The following is a 22,109-nucleotide window of genomic DNA, read 5'->3' on the forward strand; positions in this document are numbered from 1 at the left end:
CCTACTTCAACTGAATTTAAAACCTTGTGGCAAAAAGGAAAAGGAGAAAAAAATGAATTTGAGCCCCTGTGAAGGCTGTGATGAAAAGAACTACATACAATTATATGGCAGAAAATGTAAGTAGATGTAATCCTGGTTTAAAGTTACTTAATTAAGGTAATCTATATGATCCTTCCTTATGACCAAAGAAAACACATTTGATGTCTTTTAGTTCATATATACTACTTGGGTAGCTTCATTTCCCAGTAAGATTAAAACATTAAAACTGACATAAAGAAGAAATAATTAATTTATTCTTTATGCTAAGAATGAATGGTAATTGGTTATATATTCTCGATGCTCTGATTATAATTGAGAAAACCATGCATAGGCCAAGCGCTATGCTTAAGAATATTGCCATAATAACTTTCCATTTCCAATTTGTAATAAGAGAATATCTCAAAAGTTTCTATAGACAAAAACCATTTCCAGTAAGATTATATAGAGTTGTTCCGTTTCATGTTTAAACGTTGCTCTTTGTGATCCTTCCTTTGAAAACTTGCTGAATTTTATTCCATATTAAAGCTACACCTATTTCCTTATTGTCAACTTGGTACTTTATCCAAATTAGCTGAGAAAGTAACTTCAAAATTATAAGAAAATGAGAGAATAAGGTGTACTTTCATCTAATAACAAAAGGAAAGCAAAAGATGGTGAAACTCTTTCCTTCTTTCTGACCTGCACGTTACCATTGCCACAATGACACTATAACTGATTCTTATTTCTCATTTGCTTTCTTCAGTTCCTAGCAAGCGCACTAAGCAAGCTCGACTCAACTTTGTGAAGGAGGCTCCAGAAACCCAAGAAGTGGGTGCTTTGTGAGGGGCATTGTTCTTCTTCTGCCATGTGTTTTTGTTCGTTGTTTTGGTGCAAGTGCTCACAAGGAGAAGAGAGATGATTGAAGTACACTGGTTTTTCTATACTTCCGAAAAAACACAACTTTTTTAGGGTTGATTAATTTGTTCTAATGGTGTTTTTATCAATTTCTATATATTGTGTGTTGAGATTCTAGGAGATTAGGAGTATAGAATCGTTTGTGATTCTTTCCATTCTTGGATTGATTGCCTTGTAGTATATTAACTATGAAATCGTGCTTCATTATGGGCTGTAAATGTGTGATTGCTTGTATAGCCTAATTGTAGGAGATCATCCTCTATATATAGATTGTATATCGACAGACAAAAATATGAATGAAAATATACCATTCTTAATTCCCTATTTTCAAGTTGGTATTAGAGCAGGTTAATCCCTTCATTTTATTTTTTTCATTCATAATATCATTCATCACCTAGAAATTCAAATACTCGGAAATTCATCACCAAATAGCCATAAATTCGTCATCAAATTCTTACCCAGACTACTCAAAATTGCCCAAATACCCTATTTATTACTTGCCAGAATATCATCATCATGATAAACTGCCGCACCAAAGTATCGCCGCGTTCAGACAGAGAAAATCCATCACCAAACCGCTCCCTAGAGTCGTTTCGATCGACGAGAGAAGGTAAACCGCTGCATCATGCTTCTGCTCATCGCTGGAGTCGCTTGAGTCGTCCACCTTTACGCTGCCTGACGATTTCTCTTCTTAGCGTGTGTCTTTTCTATTTGCTTTTCTATGTTTTTTTGGCCTTATTGTATTGTTAATTGCATATCTCCCAAAATAAAAATAAAAAAATTGAGTGACAAAATTAATGAAACATCTGGATCATGTGAAATATAAATTTTGGGGAGATTGTGAAAAATATAGATTGTGAAAGAAGTCCTGGCAATCTTAGAACTTCAGTTTCCTTATTTATTCTGATTCTTTTTTGCACTAGATTTCCTTCCAAGTCCTATGCACAAAATTTTCTATATTTTTAGAGGGATTAGGACATTCTAAACTCTATATAAACCTTGTCATACACATAGGTTAATACACGGCTTTTGCATACAAAATTCAGATCCAATTGAAAGCAATCTTTGAGAGATATTTTTAATTCAGAAAATCAATCTGATTTTCTGATTTTATTTTTGAGAGCACACACAAAAACACAAGAGTGATTTAGTAGTGTTGTTCTCTATCTCATCGGAATTGGTGCATAATTGAAGATTCAGAAATTCCGAAAAAGTAGAATTCATTCATTCTTCATCAAATTCAGATCTAGAAGAAAAGGGGTGAAACGATCACACTTTGAAGGGGTCAGAGCATTCTTGGAGTGTTGTCTGGTTTACCTACAACTCTTCTACAGAGATCAAGAGTGAGCCTGAGGTCTAGAGCTATTGGACGGGGGAGTCGCAAAGCCAGGGATTGTCAACAATTGGTTTTTGGTAGAACGATAGGGTGTGAGACTGAGTCAAAATTCGATATACTTTGCTTCAAACATAGTGGATCGTTTATCTCAGGACTGCAAAGTCCGACGAGGTTTTTCCTGTTACAATTGGTCTATTATACCAATTGGGGTTTTCTAGATAAAATCCTGGTTTCATCTTTCAAACTTTATTTACTTTACTTGTACTTTATTTTTGCTTTGTGATTTGAATTTAGTTTTATTTCGGTAAAATTAAAATAAGTAAAAAATTGGATAAAAGAGAAAGTTAAATATATTTACCATCTCTCTAGATTATCTATCCATATTATATTCCACAACCATTCCGCTGCGCACAAATTCTCAACAAATCTAAATCCATACTTGTTGTTGTTCAGTTTGAAGGTGTCTTTAATGTTGGGATTACTCTCATGGAGACCAATTATGATACATGGTCTCAGTTGATAGAGATGCAGATTGCTGAAAGGGACAAGATCTCTTATATTCGCAGAAAAAAACCACCTACAGAATCAGATGAAGGGTTTGAAAAATGGTATGCTGAAAATCGAAAAGTCAAAAGGTGGCTATTAATGTCTATGTCACCGGAAATTATGAAGCGCTATTTACGCTTGCCCATTGCTTATGAAATTTGGGATGCTCTTTCAAAAGCATTCTATGATGGAACCAATGAATTATAGGTGTTCACTTTGAACCAAAAGGCCTTCATTGCCAAACAACAAGGGAAAACACTCTTTGTTTATTATGGGGAGCTCATAAAATATTCTAAGAATTGGACTATTGTGATAAGGTGGGTTATGAAGGATCCTAAAGATGTTGCAGCATACCGCAAATCCATTGAATGATTATGAGTTCACATATTCCTCGCTGGATTAGATGAGGAATTTGATTAAATCCGAAGAGAGATTTCGCGAAGTGATCCAGCTCCAGACCTGGAGGAGTGTTATTCTTTAATTCGACGAGAGGCTATTCGTTGTACTACACTGAAAGGTGTGTCTGGAACATCTGAAGCTTTTGCCATGGTGGCCCATAACCGCTCTAACCAGAATTGAACTCCCCAAAATAAGTAAGTTCGAGCACGACCCAACAATGGTAAAATGACCAACAGTATCGACAAGTCTAGTTATAAATGCACTCAATGCAATCGGACTGGTTATACCAAAAGTCGTTGTTTTCAGCTAATGGGATATCCGGACTGGTGGGATCGTAGTTTGTCAAAAAAGGATCAGAACAGAACATCCACTGTAGCAGTTGTTAAAGCAAAGACAGACGATGATGTAGCTGCAAAAGCCTCAACATTGGTAATAGCTGTAGATAATGGTGGTAAGGCTTTAAACAATTCTGCACCTGTTTTTAATGGTACATGGATAATTGATTCTGGTGCTACAGATCATATGACATTTGATTCTAGACAAGTCTCACCACTTAATCCCACCTCACAAATATTTGTTTCCATTGCCAATGGAACTTCAACCCCAGTTATTGGGGAAGGATCTTTAACCCTCACCGATACTCTAAATTTAGATTCTGTTTTAGTTGTTCCAACTTTAGATTGTAACCTGGTGTCAGTTTATCAAATAACAAAAACTTATCTTGTATTATAATTTTTTGGCCTGAATTTTGTGTGTTTAAGGACATTCGAACTAGGAAGACGATTGGTTGTGGTATTAGGTGGGGGAAGCTGTACTACTTGGACTTAGTGTCAACAACTTCCCACAAGTTACAACAAGTGCTGACGATGAATGGATCTGAGGGGGAGAAAAAGAAAAAGGAAATCTGGTTGTGGCATCGGTGTCTGGGGCATGCTTCATTTGGATATCTAAAAAAACAGTTTCCTAGTTTATTTGTAAAATTTGAAGTTTCTAGTTTCCAGTGTAATGTTTGTGAACTGGCAAAGAGTCATCGTGCTTCGTTCCCGTTACGATTGAATAAGAGTCCACTTCCTTTTATGATTATACATTCTGATGTCTGGGGTCCATCTAAAGTCACTACTTTGGGTGGATCACGTTGGTTTGTAATGTTTATTGATGATTGTACCAGGATGACATGGTTGTACTTGATGAAATCCAAAAGGTGAAGTGAACTCTTTATTTCAAAAGTTTCATAAAACGATTGTAACTCTATACAATGCCAAGATTCGGGTTCTTCATAGTGACAATGGTGGAGAATATCATAGTATTGAACTTCAATAGTATTTGAAGCACATAGAACAATCTATCAAACTACTTATTCCAACACACCTCAACATAATGGGATTGTAGAATGTAAAAACCGACACTTATTGGAGGTTGTTCGCGCTTCATTAATAAACGCTCATATATCGTTATCTTAGTGGGGAAAAGCACTTACTTCTACAGCCTATCTAATCAATCAGGTACCCTCTAACACTATTGATTTCCGAACACCGTTCCAAACTCTCACTGAAGCAATTGTTGCCCCAACCGTACCAAACTTACCTCATTGTGTCTTTGGTTATGTAATGTTTGTACACCTCTGCAAACACTAACGTAACAAGTTAACTCCTTGAGCATTGCGGTGTGTTTTTGTTGGGTATGCTACTTATCACAAGGGGTACCGATGGTATCATCCTCCCTCACAGTGAATGTTTATCACAATAGACGTTATTTTTCATAAAAAAACTCAATGTATTTTTCTGAGTTTGAACTTCAGGGGGAGTACCAAAAGGGAATTCAGACTTTGGATTATGATTTTTTAGCGTATGATTATCTCACTTCCGAGGAAGCTGAATCATCTAACCAGAATGTGGGCGATCTGGATTCAAGTGGTGATGACTCACAAGCTGGACCAGCAAATCAAGAAATGGGTGAATTGGATTTATGTGGTATAACATTGGATTAAAGTGGTGATGGACAACCAATAATAGAATAAATAAGTCCACCTCAAGAAGCAAGTCCGCCTCCGTCCGACATACTATACCAATCGATTTCTGAAGATGTTTCTAAGCCATACAAAAAACAATTGCCACAACGTCACACCAGAGGTATTCTTAAACCCACATATGAGCCCGAGCTTTCTAGTAAAGTCAAACATTCTATGAGTCATTATGTGTCTAACCATCATTTGTCTGAATCAAATATGTCATTTATGAATCAATTATCCAGTGTATCTATTCCTAACAGTGTGTAGAAAGCCTTAGTTAACCCCAGGTGGAAAACATCTATAAACGAGGAGATGAAATCCTTGCAGAAGAATGAAACTTGAGAACTTGTTGATCTCCCACCAGGAAAGAAAACTGTTGGATGTCGATGGATTTACACTGTAAAGTACAAAGCTAATGGCATAATTAAAGGCTTTAAAGCGAGACTGGTGGCTAAGGGGTACACTCAAACCTACGGGATCGATTACACAGAGACATTTGCATCAATAGCCAAAATCAACATAGTTCATGTTCTGTTGTATTTAGCTGCGAATTTGGATTGGCTATTGCAATAGTTCAATGTAAAGAATGCTTTTCTACATGGTGAATTATCTGAAGAAGTCTACATAGATCTCCCACCTAAGTGCATGATACCGAGAGCCATAGTCAGAAGGTGTGTAGACTAAAGAAGTCGTTGTATGGATTGAAGCAATCTCCGAGAGCTTGGTTTAGAAGGTTTATAAAGTCTATGACAGCATTTGGCTATCATCAAAGCAATTCAGATCATACTCTATTCCTAAAAAAAAAAAAAAAAATAGGGTAAAATCACTGCACTTATTGTATATGTAAATGATATGGTGGTTACTGGGAATGATTTTGAAGAAAGGAAGGCCTTACAGAATTATTTGTCTAGAGAATTTGAAATGAAAGATCTAAGCCCTCTAAAATATTTTCTTGGGATTGAAGTATCCCGACCAATAAAGGAATATTTCTATCCCAAAGAAAATATGCCTTGAATCTTTTACAAAAGACCGGCATATCAGCATGTCAACCAATTGATACACCAGTGGAGGAAGGTCTAAAGTTGTAATTTTGTGACATGGAAAAGTAAGAAACAGAGTGTTGTCGCTCGCTTAAGTGCAAAAGTTGAATTTAGAGGTATGGCTCTGGGACTTTGTGAAGCATTATGGCTAAAACTCCTTTTATGGGATTTGTGTTACCTATCTAAGAAACCAATGCAACTGTTTTGTGACAATAAAGCAGCATGTGACATTACTCATAATCCAGTACAACATGATCGTACAAAGCATGTCGAGGTGGACAGATTTTCATTAAGGAAAAGTTAGATGAAAAGATTGTGGAGTTGCCTAAAATAAAATCAAAAGATTAGCTGGCTAACATTCTTACCAAAGCAGTCTCCTATTGAGTATTCTCAACGTTTTTTGGCAAGTTGGGCATGTGTGATATCTATGCACCAACTGGAGGGGGGAGTGTTAAGATTCTAGACGATTAGGAGTATAGAATCATTTGTGATTCTTTCCATTCTTAGATTGATTGCTTTGTTGTATATTAGCTGTGAAATTGTGCTTTATTATGGGCTGTAAATGTCTGACTGATTGTATAGCCTAATTGTAGAAGATCATCCTCTATATATAAATTGTATACAGACAAAAATATAAATGAAAATATACCGTTCACCCTATTTTCAAGTTTGCGTGGATTATGGAGGTGCCTTGATTATTGAAATTTGAACATCATTGTATAGAATGCAAATTACTGTCCATACATTACATTTTCTTCATTTTAATATATTGTTATAGACTTTAAAAACAAGTGTCATTATTATGGATTGGGTTTATTTGGTTAGTAAATTTGGTTTATGAATGGATTAATGTTGATTATAAAAATTTGATTTTTTTTTAAAAAAATTGCTTCATTTAAATATATTGTTGTAACCCAAGTCACATAGAGTGGGAGCAAGAGTGAGAGCAAATTCGAGAGCGAGAGCGAGAGCGAGAGCGAGAGCGTAAGAAGTCATAAATAGTGAGAATTTGAGTTAAAGCGTGCGCGGAGGGTGAGAACGGGAGCGCGCTTGGAGTGTGAGATCAATACCCATTGAAAATGATTGTGTAACTTAGGTTATAACCTTTAGAGATAAGTGTCATTTTTCCCAGCATTTATATTTGTTGCCATATGTTTTTTCATTTATGGTAGCATATTTGCAGCCATGCCTATTGCGACACAGGTTATGACAGCAAATACAAATGCTGCCAAGTAGTTATGGTAGCATTTTTTAAAAACTTTTGATGGCAAATAAAAGAGCTGGTAGAGACCTTTATTGTGGTAGTGTACACACCGCCTCCAAATCCTTTGTCCCGTCGTCCTTGACATCATCCTGCCGTCATGGACGTCGATCTGCAGTCGACGTCGTCTCGTTGTCCCACCGTCCTCGGTCATCGACATCGGTTTGCAGTCGACGTGGGGTGTCATGGTCCCACCGTTCTCGACATCGTCCGCCGTCCTCGACATCATCCTACCATCATCGACATCGATCTGGTCCCTACGTCGTCCCGTTGTCCCACCGTCCTCCGTCATCGACATCGGTATGCAGTTGACGTGAGGTCTCGCTGTCCCGCCGTCCTCGACATCATCCTACTGTCATCGATCTTGTCCCGACGTCATCCCGTCATCCTCCATCATCGACATCGGTACTGTAGATTTTTATCGGTACTGTAGATTTTTTAATATTTATTTTTGGTTATTTCGAAAAACGTGAAATGAGCTTGCAAAGAAAAAAAAAAACATTTTGCTGAGATTTTTTATTTATTTTTGGTTATTTATTCAATGTAAGCAAAGAAAAAAAAAAATTGATATTTACACACACGGAAATGAGCTTTCAATTTACTTTATTTTACTTTTTCTTCACATACAGCTATGCTTTGTCAAAGAAAATTCAATTTTTCTTTGACTTCTTCAACATTAGATTCAGAGAGTATGGAAAGGGATACTAAAAATGAAAATGGCAAAAGACCAATTCGTGATGTGGTTAATGAAGTCATTAATGTCGTTGTTAGCTAACAAAATCCATTTCAAACAAATAAAGGAAAGAAAACATCTCCCATCTAAGAAGTAATTTTTTGTGAAATACTAATTAATTTTGAGAAGTAATTTTTTTAAAAAAAATTTAACGAGTCGAGCCCGAGCTTTTAAAATCTAAATGAGCCGAGCCCGAGCTCAAGTTTTTGAACTCATCACGAGCCAAGCCCAAGCCCGAGCCCGAGCAGATCCCATAAACAAATGAGCCGAGCCCGAGCAGAATCAAGCTCGGCTCGGCTCGGTTCATTTGCAACCCTAGGCAGGAGGGGAAACACATCTTCTGTAGGAACGTAATGACAAGACATGTCTGCCAAAGTAAGGAACATTTTCCCATATCACTTAGGGCTAGTTTGGTATGGAGGAATAGGAATGGAATTACCATTCCCATTCTCTCGTTTGGTTATGCATGACTTAAAAAAAAAAAAAAAAACTAATCTATATATATGTAAACCAAATAAATAAATAAATATATATTTTCGATGTAGATTTGGAAATTGAGGAGGGAATATCAATAAAAAGTTGACTTTTTTTGGATTTCGTAATCTATATATATGTAAACCAAATAAATAAATAAATATATATTTTCGATGTATATTTGGAAATTGAGGAGGGAATATCAAGAAAAAGTTGACTATATTGGATTTCGTTATTTGAGAAAAGTGTTTATTTTTACTCCGTATTATTTTAAGTGGGGAATGAAATGTCTATTCCTCTGGTTGGAAAGTGGAATAATTTTGATCGAATGATCATTCTCCAATTGTCATTCCATCTTTAAAATTACTTTTCAAACAAAAGAATAATGGTCATTCCATCTTTAAAATTACTTTCCAAACAAAAGAATGAAATTAAAAGCATTCCATTCCACTTTAGTTCATTCCATACCCACCTACCAAATTAGCCCTTAAAGAGTACAATATATTTCTTAAAGTGCCCTTGTCGCATGGCTACTTCAAAATTAGCAAACATATCAACTTCAGACACAATATGTTCACACCATTTTCCCAAATGTCATATATGAAGAAGAATAAGGCACTTCATAGTTCAGCCATGTCTACACGGGCACATCTTAAATTTTGAGGATTAGAAGAATCTAATACCAAGACACTGAAGGCTACAATGTTGAACCCCAAGCACAAAAATGAGAGGGAGTGTTTCCCGGTAAAACAGTATGAATCTAAAGTGTTCTCAAACCAACCTACATGGGATCGATTACTTGTCTTAACAAGCCATTCAATTGCAGTAATCAATAAAAATAGAGTCGTAAATCTTCCAAAAGTGAAAATAATATTACAGTACCATATATAAATTATTCAAATACAACAAAACAAAACATTTAAATAGTAGCACAGTAGTTCCTTAGCATAGAAATATATATATACATATATATATATATATATATATATATATATATAAATGAATTTAAAAAATAGAAATACAATAAGTATATATATAGTTATATATATATATATGTAATATATTAATATATAATTGGTAACGGATCGGATCGGTTTTTCAAGGTCTAATTCATTAACCGAACCGCGTTAAAAGCAAACCGAACCGCACAAATCGAATTGGGTCGGACCGAATTGACGAATTATTTGCTCACCCATAAGGGGCAGACAAGTGACCCAACAAGTTATAAACAAGAAATGAAAATGGAACATGATCCGATATTTATTAGGCAACAAACATATAATAAAGGCAGAAGGCGGCTAGCACTAGTCTCAAGCTGCAAGTAGGTCAAACAGGTCCAATATATAGAGATACAGTCTCAGTACTTACCCAACTGAGTAAGTGACGAACCCCTCAACATGCAAAAGTACAATTTACTTATACAAGGAGACATTACCGGCCATATTTAATGAGTTGTGACTCTAGAAAACTATTCGTAAAAATTTAACTGTCTAACTAGTCTATTTTTGTCTTGGTGGCATTGGGTCTTAGCTTTCTCGAGGGCAACGTGAAGATTTCAAGACTAGTAAAGAAAAGAAAGAAAAATAATTATATGTGTCAAGGGCAACAGAGCATGAGGCAATGCTAAATGTCTGCTGCGCAGCCAATGGCAACATGCCCTTCCTAACATGACAATTTGTAAAAAAGTACAGACTACAAACACTAACAAGCTGTGTAATATGCTTACAAGCACGTGAGAAGAAGAAAGTTGACACCAACGAGTTGGTTGGTTTGAGAACAGGCTGAAAATCCGAATCATCTGCCCCAAACGCTGCACCTACATCCTTCTGCATTAATGGAAGTAAAACTAGAGATTAAATCAATAACCAAATGCTCTGTTTAGCATCCGTGAAAATGGAGCCAAAACAAACTAAAGTTGGGATATTTTAAGATTCCCAAAACTACAGTATTAATTTCCTCAGTATTCTCAGCAAGGAGAAAGAAAAATTGAAAATTGACCTCAGTGACCATCCTCATTGAAGAAGCTGCTTCAGTTTCAGCATACCGATGACAAGCTGGTGTGGATGAACCGTACAACTCTCTATTTTACAAGCCCATTTCTCTTTTTTGGGTAAGTAAAATTTAGATAAACAAGAAAGAAGATAATTATTCGAACTATGAATGGCTATTTTGCTGTTCGGAATGTTTTTGAACCCAAGAGATATTTGGTCATTGTAGGGTTAGAAAAAGGGAAAAAATCACATAACCTTGTACTATCATTTTTAAAAAGTTCTCACTAAAATTAAACACTCCCCTCAACTATAAACCAGTGGCACATTGTTTCATTTAATATGTTAAGTTTGTATGAAATGTCAAATATACCCTTATAATATAATTTGAAATTTAAATACAAAATAATGGTTATTTTGCAGATTACAATTGTAACCTTGGGGAGGCAGCAAAACGACCAAAACACCCCTGACCCCTGATCTTCTTCTTCCTCTTCACTCTCTCTCTCTAGAATATTGAACATAATCATGATTCAATTACAAATAGTGACTGATTAACGCAGATGAGAAGGAAGACCAATGGTGAGAGAGGAGGATGTTGAATGAATAAGGAGTTATGTCCCCCTCTCTCTCTCTATATATATAGCTTGTGTAATTCTTCAATTACAGATTGTGGGACAATCCAAGAGTTTTCAGAACAAGTGTTCACCGGAGAAGAAATAAATTGACGATAACTGATTCGGCAAACGCGCTCCCAGTTTTAAATCTTATGATTGTCGTTGATCACTTCCCAGAAAAAGAAAAAAAAAAAAATTTGTGTCTCAAATCCTATGTTTCATTACTCATTTGTTTGGTCTCCTCTGTTTTCTTAGGATTTGTCGATTCACAGTCACAATAAATCATCATGTAGTTTCCAAAACCAAGCAAAGATCAGAGAGGCGGTCATTAAAAAATGGACATCATGTATCTTCTTAAATTTGGAGGTTGAACCAAAAATCACTCCCTACATCATTATAGAAGTCATATGGATTTATGTGTTCTTGGTACCATACTTGAGAAATTGGAACTACATGTTCTGGATCAACATATGTCGCCTGGAGATCTTCCGTGTACAAATCTTCCATCGAATATGGCTGTGCTCAAAATCTTAAAAGTTCTTCAAATGTTTCTGATGAACCAATCAGGTCTATGGTATTGTAGGAATCAATTTGAACAGCAGGATGAGCGTGTGATGAGGAGTAACTACCTGTGGACGAGAGTGGTGAAATTGGGATGTTCATGATGCCTTCTGGCTTTGAAGATTCTGTGAGACTAGAAAATGGAAGATTGGTTCCCGAGAGAAAGCATTGCAGTAAGATTCTCATCCTCTTTTTGCGAAAGAATCAACGTCAGCGACGGCGCAACGAACGACTTCGATTTGATGTTCTTCAATGGTGGGGTTTCGATTTGGAGGATCTATTGAGTGTTTCGACGAATTAACATAGAGAGCAATTTGAGAGAAAAACAGGAAAACCTCACGATCTAGTTTCAACATCGTTAAACTCCATGGACGCCGGCGAGAGCTCAACTACCAATTTCTATTCATTTAAGTGACCCAACTGATTGGTGCACCCTCATCATCCAGCGGTAAATCGAAAAACTTTAGTCCAGCGAGCCTTTTAGAGAAATAAAGCATCAAAATCCACCAGAGAAATAGATCAATCAAAGCACTTAGATCACAACAGAGAGCCAAAAAGTTGACTATGCATTCAAATTGACACCAAAAAAATTAAAGCCTAGTAAATCGCAAGACTAGTACAAGATCCTGAGACCTAATAAAGTGACTCAAGCTGATCAAAGTGGCACAAAATCAACAATTTACAATACAAGAATGACAAATATCTATTAAGTACAAAGCCTATCTCTGAACCCAAAGTGGAGAGAAGAAGGGTATAAAGTGAAATGAACCAAACTTTTTTGTTGGGCAAAAATCAGAACGCCTCTGGATTCAGAGAAAAAGGAATTGGATCAAAGATGGATCCTTGCACACACACGCTTATATATATATATATATATATATATATATATATATATATAAAGAGAGACTAAAAGGGAAGGGCCGGCGAGGTGGGGGTATTTCAGGTAAAAAAAAATTGTGAATAGCACATGTTAGTCAAACGCTCCCCAAACGGCATTTTAACGGATTGTGGGGCAATGTGACAACGGTTTATAGTTGAAGGGGTATTTAACTTTAGTAAGGACTTTTTAAACGAATATAATAATATAGGGGGTTATGCGATTTTTCCCCTTAGAAAAACATCCACTTTACCCTATTATGAACTGTAACATTTAGGACAACCCATCAGATTAATTAATATTCCTTGCGGAGGCAAGCATGCGTCCAATATTCCTTGTGAAGGAATAAACAGCATCTTTGTTGATTAGATGTCAATTGAAAATTTTGATTGCCTCAACAGTCCTCTTTAATTTAAACCAAATCTAGTTAATTTCAACTTCATATGTAAATAGCTAAGATCATCTCCAATGCTAAAAGTCATTTTCGGATGTCAAATCTATATTTTGACATGTGCTATAATGTCAAAATACTACAACTTAGCAATTATGCTCTAATGATGCATTTCATGCAAAATACTATTTTTTGACACAACCACTATTCTTTTTCAACTATCATTCCCACCATTCATATTTGCATCAATATTAGGTACATTCCAAGTCAAGTTGTAGACATTAAAAAGAAACTATAATTAAACCTAATTTAAAAGAAACAAAAAAATAAAATATCTAGTCAAAAAAGGAAAAAACAAAAAAACAAAAAAAAGGGAGATAAAACAAAATAATATAAAAGAAAATCAAAAAATCAAAACTCATATCTTTTTATATATATTATATATTATATGTATATTATATATATTTAATTATATTATATATATATATATATATATATATATATATATTTAAGGCAAATCATTTCAGCCTCCCCAATCGCCTCCATCTCTATTCTTGTTCTCAACCCTGAAATTGCCCCCCTCTCTCTCTGTGCAACTGTAAACTACAAAATCAACAAGAATCAGAAGTTCAACTCTCAAGCTTGCCTCCCCCTCTCTCTCTACAACTACTAACTTGTATGTATGGGTTTTGATTTTATTTTATTTTTCCTAAATCAACTAATCAAGCTCTGTAATTCTCTGTAATTATTTTCTAAATCAACTAATCCATGGCAGGGGTGGCCTCTGCTCTCTTCCTTCTTGACATCAAAGGTCGTGTTCGCCTATGACACTGTCGCTAGGTCTCTCCGCGGCCTTAAGGCCAGATTGTTGAATCCGCAGCCGAAGTTCAGTAAACTTGTGGTTGACAGTAGATATCGCGATGCCGGATCGTGGGTTGTCCTTTTGTCTTTCTGTGTGTAAATTGGATGCTTAAACTCTCTCTATTTATCTCTTTATATATTTTGTTGGGAAATGTGTAAGATTTTACAAACTTTTGAGGGATTTGCAATCATAGATCTTGATTCATCACATAGAGACAAGTTTTATGAAAAACAAATAAAAAATGATGTATCATTCAATAAACAGATTGAATACTTATATCAAAGGTCTAAGTAAACCTTTTAACCTTTCCTTTAAAGTGAATATTCTCACTTATTGTAGATCCCTTTAGTAAGATCCTTTCTCCTTCTCCTTGATTATGATCTTCCCTTTAGGAATCACCAATATGCCTTGATGAATGACCTTGGAATCAAGGCTTGTGGTAGCCTCCTTTAGAAGAGAAAACAAACCCTAAAATCTAGAGAGAAAAAGTGTATTTTTTTTTTTCTTGTTCTCAAAGTCACCCCTAAAATATACATGGACCCATGTATATATAGGCAAAATAAAAATAAGAATAAGGAAACAATAAATCATTCTCCATCTCTAAATCATATTTCTCAATTATAATAGGACTCCAATATCAACTTGGGCTATTGGTGAGAATCCTTTGGGCTTACTATTTTCTTAGCTCCTATAAATTAATAATTGGTCCGGTCCATCAAACCATGGACCCAATTCAATTAATTCATAAATTAATTTCTACTCCATTAAAAGAAATTAATTGCACTCCAATTAAATAGTAAATAACATCTAAGTCAATGTTGCACTTTGACCCCTCTATGCATAATTATTTATCGGATAATTAAAGCCATCAATCCGATAACATAATTCATATAATTATTTTGTTAGCTTTGATTATTTCCGGCTCGATCACAATAAAATATTTATTTGACAAAAATAATAATTTACTAAATAAATATGTAGAAAACATTTGTCTAAAACATACGAAGGCCTTCGAATTTAATTTGTGATCAACCATAATCAAAACTAAATAAATACAAAAAGCACTGATGCAAATTTTGAGAATATAGACCTCTAACTATTAATTACATAACTAACTAAAGTGCCGATCTAAGGATCCCGAGGTATCCGCCGAACAAATCAAAGTAATTATTAATTAATAAAAGAGTCTATAATTCTCTCATACTTGAGAGTCAAAAGCCATGACCGTGATAGAGAGCAATTCCATACGACAGCTCTCGCAATATATCTCAAACTATCGTGGACTCGGTTCAAGTCTTAATTAATTAAATGTCCATCCATAATTACCGACTTTGAACCATTTATGATTACTAATTTATAACTTAGTATTAATTGCCATTACATACATATATAAATTTATCTTGTAATCAAGTGGACACAATCAATTCGATAATGAATCGAAAAATAATACATTCCATTCACCAATTGTATAATGCTTTAATAATAATATTTAGATAAGGAACCATGACTTTTACAATCCAAAATAATAATTTGCTATGCTAGGGCACACATATCCCAACATATGTATATATTTGTTATGTGAATACTGAATATTGGTTACAGATGAGAGGGAGAGAAAGACGACAGTTGCAGATGAGAGGGAGAGGGAGACAACAAAGATCACAATAGATAGGAAGAAACGACGTCGTAGGGCATTAAAAGAGACTTGCCAAAAAATTTGGCAGCTCCTACATTTGAGAGAAAATTTAAGATTTTCAAATTTTGAGAGGCCAAATAAAAGAAATTGGAGAGCTCCTTTTTGACCCATCTCTCAAATTATGAGTTTGAGAGCCCAAAATGAGAGAGCATTGGAATTGCTCTAATACATCCTTTCTTGAAGGGCATCGTATATAAAAGATGGTGTTTTGCAGAAAACGAACTTGATTATGTAAATACCAAATATTAGGATGATGCTTAAAAGAAAAAAAAATAAAAATAAATATTGAGATGATAATTATTCGATCTATATATGCTCATCAATTAAACTCAATTTAATAAAATTTAAAGAAAAAAGAAAAGAAAGATCTCTAATTTAAAAGAATTGCTATCAAATAAAAAAAGATTTGAACTAAAAAAAACCATCGATCCTAAAATACTCCTAGTAATTAAATCAACATCATAATGATCCGATGAGAAAGGCAGGTAGTAATTATGGACTTGCTGATCCTGAGTGGGGCCAAGCGATGGTGATACCAGATTGTTAAAAATACATTAATGCCATGTTCATTGTGCATTTTTCGTTTATTCATGTATCTGTTATTGTACATGTATCAAGCGGGTGCATGTATCAAGTGTGTGGTTGAGAATTGTCTTGAAAAGTTTAAAGGCCTATTGGAGAATAGTATATATAGTGTAAGGAATTTGTTGTTAAGATATATCAACACAACAAAGAATTCAATACAATACAGAAAAATATTTGTTTCTTCATTCTTCTCCTCTCTTCACTTAGAAATTATTTAGTTGGTTGAAACTACAGCCAAAATAAGTGGTATCAGAGCTTGATTTCAATCAAGAGCAAACTGGGTGTGAAGCTTATTGACAGGAAAACAAACCCCGAAGAAAATCAATCGTGATGGCGACTACATGTAATTAAAACCAAGGTGCCCATCAATCAGCACTTCCCATATTTTTGATGGGGAAAATTATGATTTTTGGTACGTGAAGATGAAGACCATTTTTCTCTCATATGATTTATGGGATTATGTTGAAGATGAGTATGATGAACCAGAGGATACAACAACTTTGATGAATGCCCAAAGACAACAATTGAAAGATCATAAGAAGTAAGATGCAAAAGCTTTAGGCTTGATTCAACAAGGAGTTGATGATACAATTTTTCCAGAATTATCAATGCTTCTAAAGAAAATGAGGCATGGAATATCCTCGAGAAAGAGTATAGAGGCAGCACGAAAGTAAGAACTGTAAAACTCCAATCTTTGAGAAGAGATTTTGAAAATATGAAGATGAAAGAAATGGAGTTGTTGAAAGATTATTTTTCTAAACTTATGGAGGTGGTAAAACAAATGAAGACCTATGGGGAAGATATTTATAATCAAAGAATTGTTGAAAAAATTCTAATTAGTTTGCCAGAAAAATATGACCCTATTGTTGCTGTTATTGAAGAGACTAAAGATCTTGAAAACTTGAGTGTTGAAGAATTGATGGGTTCCATAAAAGCATTTGAGCAAAGGTTGAGTAGGTGCTCCGAAAAGACAATTGAAAGTGCTTTTTTATCCAAGCTCAATGTTAGTTCCAAAAATTAAGAAAAATACCCATCAAGTTTTGATCGATCCGAAGGTGAATCTTCTAGAGGTGGAAGACACGGAAGAGGAAGAGGAAGAAATTCAAAAGGAAGAGGAAGAAATAATTTTGAGAAAAGTGGAAATATAGTGTCCACTCAACAAAATTATGGAATTTACAAGAGAAGTAGCCATGTTGACAAAGATTGTTGGTTTCGGGGAAAACCTCAATGTTTCAATTACAAGAAATTGGGACATGTTCAAAAAGATTGTCAGTTGAAAACAAATTAGCAAGCTAATTTTTCTGAAGAGCAAAAAGGTGAAGCGAGCATGTTTTATGCTTGTCACACGACATCGGAACAAAAGAATGATGTGTGGTTTTTTGATAATGGGTGTAGTAACCATATGACCGGAGATAAAAATATATTCTTGGAGATTGATTCTTCATCAAATTCTCAAGTAAGGATGGGAAACGGTGCCTTGGTCCAAGCAAAGGGAAAGGGTACTATTGCCATAGAGACAAAAAAAGGAAGAAAGCATATTCGGGATGTGTTACTTGTTCCCGATTTGGAGCAAAATTTGTTAAGTGTTGGACAGCTTGTAGAGCATAGGTACTCCATTCATTTTGATGAGGATTTTTGCAAAATTTATGATAAGGGAGGACAAAATCATATTGTGGCAAAAATCAAAATGGGGAAAATAGAAGCTTTCCTCTCACTTTTTCATATTAAAAAAATATGGTCTTGAAGATGGATGTTGTGGACAAGTCATGGCTTTGGCTTAGAAGACTTGGGCATTCAAAGCTTAAAGAATTGACAACAAAATAACATGGTGTATGGGTTGCTAACAATCAAGAAATTAAAGAAGTTTGTGAAGGTTGTGCTCGTGGCAAACATTACCGAGAGTCATTTCTGAAAGAGAAAGCATGGAGGGCTAAAGCACCATTGGAGCTTGTTCATACCGATGTGTGTGGACCGGGGGTAACAAGTATTTTATTATTTTCATTGATGATTTTTCAAGAATGACATGAATTTCTTTCATGAGACAAAAATCAGATGTATTCTCCATTTTCAAAAAATTTCAAAAGCTTGCTGAAAGGCAAAGTGGCCATCTTATCAAAGCATTAAGAAGTGATAGAGGTGGAGAGTACAACTCAAATGAGTTTGAAAAGTTTTGTGAAGATATTAGCTTAGAGAGGCAATTAACGGTTGGGTACACTCCACAACAAAATGGAGTGGCAGAAAGAAAAAATATATAGAACAATTATTGAGATGAGAAAATCCATGCTTCATGAGAAGGGGCTACCTAAATCGTTTTGGGTGAAGCCGTGTATACGCTGTTTACTTGATGAATAGGAGTCCAACAAAAACGGTGGAGAATAAAACTCCATTTGAAGCATGGAGTGGAAGGAAGCCATCATTGAACCACTTGAAAGTTTTTGGGTGTATTTGTTTTGCTTATGTTCCAAGAGAAGTGAGGCACAAACTTGATGAAGCTAGTGAAAAATGCATCTTTATGGGTTATAGCTCAAAATCAAAGGGTTATAGACTCTTTAATTTGAAGAAGAATAAATTGATTATTTGTAGAAATGTTCTCCTTGATGAGAAGGCTGCTTGGGATTGGAAAGAGAAGAAAGTTTAAGATCAAATCTCCATTTTCAATGAAGAATCGGGAAATTAAGAAAATAAAAATGAAGATTTTCTTGAAGTTTCAGAAGAAATGTCTCCTGTATTTAGCTTACAATCATTCTCAACTTCTCCATCAAACTCAAATTCCTCATCTCCAAGTTCAACTCCAAGAAGAATGATAAGTTTTAGTGATGTGTATGCAAGTTGCAATTTTTGTGTTGTTAAACTGAAAAACTTTGAAGAAGCAATTAAACAAGAGGTATGGAAGAACGCTATGGAAGATAAAATTTATGTGATTGAGAAGAACAAGACTTAGGAGTTAGTAGAGAAGCCGGAAGACAAAGATGTGACTGGTGTGAAATGGATTTTTAAAACAAAATTCAATCCGGATGGCTCCATTCAAAAGAACAAAGCAAGACTTGTAGCAAAAGGGTATTCACAACAGCCCGAAATTGATTTTCAAGAAACTTTTTTACTCATGGCCCATCTTGACACAATTAGAGTACTCATTGCCTTGGCGGCTCAAAATGGTTGGTCCTTGTATCAATTTGATGTAAAATCAGCCTTCTTGAATGGTGTTTTGAAAGAGGATGTTTATGTAGAACAACCTCAAGGCTTTGTTGCAAAAGGAGAAGAAGAGAAAGTTTATAAATTAAAGAAGCTTTATATGGCCTAAAACAAGCACCCTTGACATGGTATAGTGATATTGATTCTTACTTCCTCAAAAAAGGCTTTCAAAGGAGCAAAAGTGAGCCAACCTTGTACTACAAGACACAAGGTAAAAGTGGAATTCTTATTGTTTCTCTTTATGTTGATGATTTGGTATTTACCGGTAGTGATGAAAAAATAATTGATGATTTCAAAAGAGAGATGATGAAAAAATATGAAATGAGTGATTTGGGTTTGTTGCATTACTTTTTGGTATTGAAATTTATCAAAAAGAAGGAGGAGTTTTTATTTGTCAAAAGAAGTATGCAAAAACTCTTCTTGAAAAATTCAAAATGTTGAATTGCAAATCTGTTTGCACTCCATTGGTTGTGAATGAAAAATTGATGAAAGAAGATGGAAATAAAGAAGCGGATTCATCTCTCTATAGAAGCTTGGTTGGAAGTCTATTATATTTGACATCTTCAAGACCCAACATCATGTATGCTACAAGCTTATTATCTCGGTTTATGCACAATCCAAGTCAAATTCATGTTGGGGCTGCAAAGAGGTTGTTGAGATATATACAAGGTACACTTGATTTTGGCATCTTGTATGATAAAAATGTTAATGCAAAGTTGTTTGGTTTTTGTGATAGTGATTGGGCCGGATGTGTTAATGATATGAGAAGTACTTCCGGTTATGCATTCTCTTTTGGTTCGGGTGTATTTTTATGGGCATCTAAAAAGCAAGAAATAGTGGCGCAATCTTCTGCCGAGGTTGAGTATATTTCAGCATCATTGGCAGTGTCACTAGTAATATGGCTAAGGAGAATTTTTGAAGATGTTGGTGAGAAGTAAAGAGAAGCTACTCCAATTTTATGTGACAACAAATCCGCAATTGCTATGACAAAGAATCCTATTTTCGATAGTCGCACAAGACACATTGCAATCAAGTATCACTTCATTAGAGAAGCTGTGGAGGATGAAGAGATTCAACTCAAGTATTGTAAGTCTGAAGACCAAGTTGTGGACATTTTTACCAAAGCACTTCTAAAAAATAAGTTTGAATACTTTAGAGAATTATTGGGTGTCACAACATGGCATTAAGGGAGGTGTGTTAAAAATAAATTAATGCCATGTTCATTATGCATTTTGGGTTTATTCATGTATCTGTTATTGTACATGTATCAAGCGGGTACATGTATTAAGTGTGTACCTGTATCAAGTGGGTGCATATATCAAGTATGTGGTCGTGAATTGTCTTGAAAAGTTCAAAGGTCTATGGGAGAATAGTATATATAGTGTAAGGAATTTGTTGTTAAGATATATCAATACAACAAAGAACTCAATACAATATAGAAAAATATTTGTTTCTTGATTCTTCTCATCTCTTCACTTAGAAATTATTTAGTTGGTTGAAACTATAACCAACACAGATTCTTCCCCTCTTTTATGGTGGGCAACTCCGTCAACGGCGGTAGCCCCACCAAATCAGAGGCGGTGAGCAACATGTTGGGCACGATGTGGAACCTCAAATTACGAAGGTAAAAATTGAAAATACAAGATTTGTGGGGGAAGCATCATCGAGAGCGAACAATGTCATATTGTGAAGGCCCACTACTTGATTGTACTCCACCTGCAACACTACACTCTGCCTGCCAAAACCGCCCGCTTGCAGACGCACCATCGCATCATTTAACATCATCGCCATGGATGAAAGGAATGTCTCTGGGTACTGCTCAATATTGGGTCGCGGCTGCGGATAAGGTACCAAAAACCACGAGCACTATCTGCATGGGACCATGAATCCTTCTGTGATTGAGATCGAGATCATGAAGAAAAAGACGGACGCTATTGAAACAGCTCTAGCCATGGTTATATGACTCTGATAAGCTTACTTATTCTCTATTATAGTTTGCTTTTAAGAACTCTTCCACTTTTGGTAACTGTTTGAATATATTCTATAATACGTTGTTAGAATATATTATCATTGTCATGTATATAACATTACCTTATATACTAGTCGTTATTCCCGACACTGGTATTACACCTCTAATACATATCAATACAATATAGAATTCTATACTCTCTCTTTCATATTTAAGAGTAACAAATATGTTCTCAATTCTACTTTTTATTTATTTTTTTACATGTATATTTATATATATGTACTAATATTAGTTCTATAAAGAGTTTCAAATCGATCATATGAGAATTTCATGTTGAAGATGCAAGAAATTCAATCACCTTTCTCTCTCTAGAATTCTTACACTTCAACAGAATGAAAACTAAAAAATCCTCCCTCCTCTCTATTCGTATTGCCTATTTATAGACCATTACAAATGCTCTAACCAACTTATTACATAGGGCTCTTATTCTTGGGCTCTCTTCCTTTTGGGCCTGATGGGCTGAGTTCAACTGTTCGGTTCGATCCTTCTTTCGTGGGTGTTGGGCTCATTATGCTACCCTTTTTGCTTGGGCTCGGACCTTCCATTCAACCTGATGATCTACTCGCGGGTCAGGTCTGGTC

The 22,109-nt window shown here is 35.2% G+C and overlaps 1 protein-coding gene across 1 annotated transcript; it reads left to right on the forward strand.

Moving 5' to 3' along the window:
- Positions 1-19,933: 19,933 nt before the first annotated feature.
- On the forward strand, positions 19,934-20,437 carry LOC132304587 (secreted RxLR effector protein 161-like). Its single transcript, XM_059802341.1, has one exon. The coding sequence runs from the start codon at positions 19,934-19,936 to the stop codon at positions 20,435-20,437; it is 504 nt and encodes a 167-aa protein (XP_059658324.1).
- The last annotated feature ends 1,672 nt before the right edge of the window (positions 20,438-22,109 follow it).

Source organism: Cornus florida, unplaced genomic scaffold (assembly GCF_030987335.1).
Source record: "Cornus florida cultivar Cherokee Brave unplaced genomic scaffold, ASM3098733v1 CherokeeBrave_3.0.0_Hap2_Chr04, whole genome shotgun sequence".
Lineage (NCBI taxonomy): Eukaryota > Viridiplantae > Streptophyta > Magnoliopsida > Cornales > Cornaceae > Cornus > Cornus florida.